Source organism: Euleptes europaea, chromosome 2 (genome assembly GCF_029931775.1).
Source record: "Euleptes europaea isolate rEulEur1 chromosome 2, rEulEur1.hap1, whole genome shotgun sequence".
Taxonomy (NCBI): Eukaryota; Metazoa; Chordata; class Lepidosauria; order Squamata; family Sphaerodactylidae; genus Euleptes; species Euleptes europaea.
In genome coordinates, this window is record NC_079313.1 from 138,305,890 (window position 1) to 138,312,468 (window position 6,579).

At 52.3% G+C, this 6,579-nt stretch overlaps 1 protein-coding gene across 1 annotated transcript; it reads right to left on the reverse strand.

Moving 5' to 3' along the window:
• Positions 1–3,849: 3,849 nt before the first annotated feature.
• PLAGL2 (PLAG1 like zinc finger 2) lies at positions 3,850–6,579 on the reverse strand. Its single transcript, XM_056844436.1, has 2 exons — positions 6,223–6,579; positions 3,850–5,252 (listed from the first exon to the last, which is right to left on the reverse strand). The coding sequence occupies exons 1-2, from the start codon at positions 6,471–6,473 to the stop codon at positions 4,046–4,048; spliced, it is 1,458 nt and encodes a 485-aa protein (XP_056700414.1). The 5' UTR covers positions 6,474–6,579; the 3' UTR covers positions 3,850–4,045.

Below are 6,579 nucleotides of genomic sequence, written 5' to 3' on the forward strand. Positions count from 1 at the left end.
GCCAATAACCCTAGTCCCCTTTGTAAAACCTGACTGCATCAGTTAGCAAGAAGATTCACATCTGGATAATTTTATCCCTAAGGGGATAAATCTAAAAATCACAACAGGAATTTATGTACGCTTTGGTTAGGGGCTTAAGACACACCATGACATTAGGACTAGAGAAGGCTGCCTTTTTGGGGAACAGAAGAAAACAAAAACGGCACCATTTGAGTTTTTCAAAGTTCCAGAAAGCCTTTTCTTCACCACTAGCATGAACTCATCTATGCCTCACCCTCCGACCCCAATACCTTGGTTGAAGGAGGCTGGAACATGATAGCGGACATGGCAAACTTGACTGAGAACCTAGTACCAAAAAAATAAAGAGGGCACGGGTTTTATTTGGTACAAAATAGACACGTGTGCTTTCTTTGGCTGATTGGCAGGTGTTCGGACTGCGTGGGAGAGGGCTGTAAATAAAGCAGAAGATTCTTGCCCGACAGACAGTGCCTTGCACCCTCTCCCCTTTTCAAGGGCTGTATGTGCAAATGAGAAGAGTACATCCTCTTGTGCACTAACAAGTGTGTGAATTCCCACACATGGCATGACAGAACAAAAAAAATTTCCCAAGCTTTTTAAGTCACTCTTCCCTTCTGCTCTCCATGGTGTGGAGCAGCCAGTTCCCTGCAGCATTCTCAACTGGGATTTTACCAAAACCGCTGTGTGTGTTTGCAGTTTTCTTTTGCTACTACAGGAGCAGCTCCAGGCTAAATCCTGGGGCTCTGTTCAACTAAGGATGGTGCCTTTCTCCGGGGTGCAAGATCCATCCCGTAATGGTCAAGTGGGGGCAATAAGCCCACACAGACGGCTGCCACAGTCAACACTCTTCCCTAAAACTAAACAGTTTCGCTACTAGAAACTTTCAACAATACCTGTATTTGGTCTCTGTCAAAAACAGACCAGATCAGTCACGCCAACCACCTGACCTAGTACGGCCGTGGGTTGCCCATTTCACATCTGCGGCTAAAGGAATCTGTTGTGATTCTCCAGTTACTAGCAGAGAGATAGTTTCAGGTGGGCAGCCGTGTTGGGCTGCAGGAGAAGAGACAGATTCAAGTTTGGTAGCACTTCACAGACCAACGAGATTTCCAGGATGTAAGCTTTTGAGAGCCGAACCTCCTTTTGTCTGACGAAGGGTGCTTTAACTCTCGAAAGCAGACACCCCCAAAATCTTGTTGCTCTCTAATGTGCTGCCGGGACTCAAATCTAGCTCTATAACAGAGTGACAGATTGGATACAAATATGAATACCAAGTTTGGAATTTGAGACTGCTCTGAGTGAAAATGGGGGGGGGGGAGCTTAGTTATACCTTTGTTACATAATGAGGCAGACACAAGTAACAGTGAAATAGTCTCTCTTACGTTGGCCAGGGCCTGAAAATTGCTCCAAGGCTCAACTTCTGCCGCACTGGAAGCCACAAGCAGACAACAAATTGCTCAAACTGGACAACTGACACAAGCCAAGCAGCAGTGCGACATTTGGGCAGTTTCTTGAATCAGCTCTGTTCCAAAAACCAAACGCCGTTTCCCAGGATGGTAAAATGTGGAAATGAATCACGTGTGTCGAGGTAGGGACGTGAGGAGGATTGCATAAGATAAAGGCTGTGCAACAATTTCTGGAAAAGGAGAGTAACAGGAGATGCAACTGAGGTATTTGAAAATACTGAAGAATAAGGAGAAGGCCGGACGCTCTCCTATTTACCCAGCACAAGGCACGTGTTGAAGTCAGAAAGGCAACGTCAGGTAGTACAGCTTGTGGAACTCACGGCCACATGCAACTGTTGAGGTAAATATTATTCTGATACGAAATAACAAACAGCTAGAAGGCAGCTAGCTAAGCGAGGCCTACAAAGCCTGTCCCTGCAGGGGGAATCCAGGACGCAAACGATCAAATTCATGAAAATGGAGATGCTGGAGCTCAAAGCAAACAGGAATTAGCACGAATGAGCCGACAGAGCTTTCTGTAAGTCTGCCCAAACAGTGATTGATCTGCAGGACTGATGCAGAGGTTCCTGTCCTGGGCAGGCAGAGGAGAGACACAAACGACATCTCTGGCTTTGCCCGCCCTGCGTGTTGAGGTATGATGAGGCGCAAGCTTGGAGCCTGCAGAGAGAGCCCGAAATGCAACACAGTTACAGTGAAGTGTGATTTCCGTAAAGAACAAGAAAGCACAGCGCCTACGTCATGAGGTATTTGTAGTGATACAGACAGGCAGACAGAAAAAATTCTGGTGAGGGGCTGAAGAAGGGCTGGGCGACTCTCGTGAGAGAGGATCCTACATGAAACAGAGAGAGCAAGAGCGAAGTTAAAAAAATACAAAAAACCTGCTATTTCATCTTGAGGAAGCAGAGTCAGAAGGAGCAGAATGACTAGTGGGGAAAGAGCTAATTCCCAACACCGTCAGTCCCCCCAGCTCCTCCTGACAACACCTGAACCACCTCCTGCCACACTCAAAGCAGCCCCTTAGAAGGAGAGGGACAGGCAGCCCCTGAAGTCTCTGCTCCTCCCCATCCTCTGAGTTCCAGTGCTGATGCCAAACCTAGTTTTCCCGCACCAAACTGCCCAGGGCAGCCCTCGTTCTACTCGGGCACTGCAAGGAAAACACTGGAAACTGGTTACATGAGGGAGAAAGACAAAAAAGTCATGGGTGATGAAAATGGGGCTGTAACTTCTTAAACAGAAGGGAGCACAGGAGTTTCACATGGGGGTGTGAGTGGGAATACAATATGGCGCGGAAGAGCGTATGACCATCCCAGGCTAAATTTGCCACCCAAGAACGTTTCCTAAGTCTCCGTTGGGGCCAAGTGGCATGCACCTGGGAGGCTGAGGAGTGCCTGAGGCTGCCTCCCGCCAGCTACAGATCTACTCTGTGCCATGAGCAGGGCTCGTCAAGAGTGGGGCTGGTTGTTATAGTCTAGTGGTTTCCTCCAACAAATAATGCCCAAGAGGCACACAGAGGCTAGGATGAAGCCACCTTCTCCAGGGGACTTGTGCCCAGCTTGCTTGGCAGTTGGAACTTCCCAGCCACGCAGTCCTGCTCAGGCAGGATACGGCCTTAGCTGTGCCAATTGCCAGGATGGAGGAATGGCAGACTCCACGCACGAGAGGTGGGAACAAGCCCCAGCCAGCCAAGACATCAGGATGTCGTAAGAGCAGACCAGCTGCCTTGGCTGCCTGGCACTGCCTACGTCTCCCTTCCTACCCATAATACTTTAGGAAATGCTGCTCTTGCCTACACAAAAGTAAGCTGGATCTATTCAGTTGCAGGACCCTTCTGGCCTGCACAGAGACGAAAAGGAAACACTCACGGGGCGGTCAGGTGACCGGGCAAAAGCTGAAGCAACCCACAGTCAGTTTATTTCCCCACAGGGGAAGAAATGGAAGCAGTAGTGAAGTGAAATCAGCGTCACCCGACTTCATTGTGTAAACAGCATTCAGGTACACCGGAAACAAGGACTGCTTCTTGTTCCCGGTGCTTCTTGATTTGTGACAGTAGAGGGAAAAGAACCCGGGTTTGGCAGAAATGGGATTCTGCTGGAAGGACTCTTAATGAAGTAGCTCGGCAAAACAAACAAACAAAACCCGGGGTGCGTGAGCTGCATGCCACAGAGCCAGCAACTTGGGTGCAGCCAGCAGAGATGGTGAAAGGAAGTTGGCAGGGCAAGAGGCTCCGCCTGGGGAATTGAGACACAAACGCAGAGCAAGTGATGGGCCCAGACTAGGCACACACCTGGATCCAGTCTCCCCCTACAACAGGAGGGCCCCTGGAAAAGGGTCAGCGTGAAGCGTGGCTCCTGGTTCACCAAAGAACACATTAGAAAAATACCTGAAATTCTAACTGCTGCAATCTACTCACTGTCCAGGACCGGGGCACACACCAGAGGGTGTGCCAACAGTTCCAGTCCACCGGCACTCCCCCCTCCAGCTTTTCCCAGCCTGAGGTAGGAAAGACATCTGGGCACCTTTGCAGCACCCTGTCCACATGCCCAGGGAAGCTCTGCCCTTTCTCACTGGAACGCCTGGTGGAAGCGGGGCAAGGTGGTCGCACCCAGGCCGGGGGAGAACACCGAGGGCAACGAATGAAGGGCCCCGAAGCCGAGGGAGGCCGCAGCTCCTGGCGACTCCTGCGGCGGCAAACTGGCGAGGAGCGACTGGGCCTCCCCCTGCGAGTAGCCCATGACCAGGCCCCCGGAGGATACCGGCGGGGTGCACGACGGAAGGTTCAAGGGAAGGAAGCCCAGAAGGTGAGAGAAGTCCATGTTAGCAGCACAGAGGGCCTCAGAAAGCAGAGCCGGGCTCTTGGAGAGCAGCGCGTCCTCCAGAAGGGCCGGCTGCGGAGAGGATGGGGGTGGCTCGCCAGAGCCGAGAGACAGGCCTCCGGGGAGCTCCGCCAAACAGCTGTCCACCTCTGCTTTCGGGAGCTTGTCAGGCAAGTATGAGGTAGATCCGAGCTGGTACTTGGGAGGAGGTTGCTGCGGGGAGGACGACGTCTCCAGGGGGTAGCTCATCCCCATCGGCAAAGAGTTGGGAACCAAAGAATGGGACATCCCTGAGCTAGGCATGGCAGGGATGTGCGCCCCGTACATGCCCATGGGCAGCATCCCGGGAAAACTCTTGCTGTTCATCACGTCCCGGGACGCCATGCACAAGACCGGACTCAGCTCCTCCTTCACCGACACGGCCGAGCCGCAGCTCAGCAGCCCCAGCATGTCCACCGGCTCCGTCTTGATTTTCAGCAGTTCCTGGGAGTGGCTCTTCTTCATGTGCCTGGTGAGGTGGTCCTTCCGGCCGAAGCGCTGGGCGCAGTACTGGCACAAGAAGTCCTTCCGGCCCGTGTGCACCACCAGGTGCCTGCGCACGTCCTTCCGGGTGTAGAAGCGCCGGTCACAGTGGTCGCAGGGGTGCTTCTTCTCCTTCACGCTGCCTGATGGCCTCCGGGAGTGGGCCTTCAGGTGCTCCAGCAGGACTTGGGTGCTCTCAAACATCTGGAGGCACACTTTGCAGCTGAGGTCGCCACTGGCTGCCGCATGCATGGCGAGGTGGCGCCGGTAGCCCAGCTTGGTGTTGTAGTTCTTGCCACACTCCGGGCAGTGGAGGGCTTCTTTGTTCGGGTCGTGCGTCTGGAGGTGGTTGCGGAGGTGGTCCTTGCGGTGGAACATCTTCTCACAGTACATGCATTGGTGGGGCTTCTGGGCAGAGTGGGTGGCCAGGTGCCTGGCAAGGAAAGAGGAGTGGAGGTTACAAGCGCCTGACCTGCCCTCAAATTCCATACCCCAAAGATGGGTAGGGCCTGCTCCGGCAAGCAGCTCCTACCCCAATATGGGGTGAGACATTTTAGATTGTGGAACTCGAGAGAATCAAAAGGCTATCTTGTTCAACCCTTCTCCCAAAATAACCTACAGTTCAGATCAGGGATCCCTAACCTCTTCAAGCAGGCACCTTTCGAAATCTCAAATCTGACAGAAGGTGGCAGGCACAACCACAGAATGAAATGTCAGGGAGTGAGATTATGTATAACTCTGATCGTAGCTCTTCGGCATTTCAGGCAGAAGCACTGGTTAACTGGATGCTTTTTAAACTGAACACATTGTTTTTAAAATATTTTTTGTGCATACACAGAAATATACATACTCAACTAGCTAAGAAAACTCATCAGGCAGTATCTGGAAAACCTCCAATGGCCACTTGGAAGACCTGCTGGCCCCATCCACTTTCTGAAAAGCACGTTAGGGACCCCTGATCCAGATGACAAATATGCCGCGGCTCAGTGGCAGAGCATCAGCTTGGCATGCAGAAGGGTCCCAGGCTCAATCTCCAGTTAAAGGGACTAGGCAAGTAGGTGATGTGAAAGACCTCTGCCCAAGATCCTGGAGAACTGCTGCCGGCCTGAGTAGACATTACTGACTTTTATGGACTACGGGTCTGATTATAAGGCAACTTCATGTCTTCAACGGATTAGCCTCCACTGCTCCAAACCACCGCTCTTAACCACTACACCACACTGGCTCCCTTTGCAAGCAAGGTTGTTAATGGTAGGATGTTCTGGAGGTAATTAATTCATAGGGTCGCTGTAAGTCAGAGGCGACTTGACGGCACTTAGCAAACACACACAGCGTTAGCGACGGACAAGCCCCGCATGATCCGCCAAGGCTGGCAGGAGGGAAGGCCCAGAGCCCCACCTTACCTGTAGAGCTTGTACTTGGAGGCAAAGGCCTTTCCGCAGTGCACCTGTGGGCAGCAATAGGGTCTCTGCTCCGAGGCTGCTCTCAGCTTCTCCACACCGGGGAAGGAGACTCCTGACAGCTCATACTGGCATTTCACTTGGCCCTCGCTCTCTCGGCCCTTGGGTCTGGGCACTAATTTCCAGCCTGCCTCCTCCTCCTCCTGCTTTGCATCTTGAATCCAGTTGGGGACGCTGGTGAAGAATGCTGTCATGGCAGGCCTAGTGGAGGAGGGCCATTCGAAGGAGAACAGCTGCCTGTGGGCATCTCATTGGTACAGTCGTATCTACCAGTCCTTTCCAAAACTTTCAACAGCAAGC

Excerpts from the sequence above, each read along its gene's own strand:
- PLAGL2 (XM_056844436.1), bottom strand. The coding sequence starts at position 6,473 with ATGACAGCATTCTTCACCAGCGTCCCCAACTGGATTCAAGATGCAAAG. Across the intron at positions 5,253-6,222 it reads TCCAAGTACAAGCTCTACAG|GCACCTGGCCACCCACTCTG; the intron begins GTAAGGTGGGGC and ends TTTCCTTGCCAG.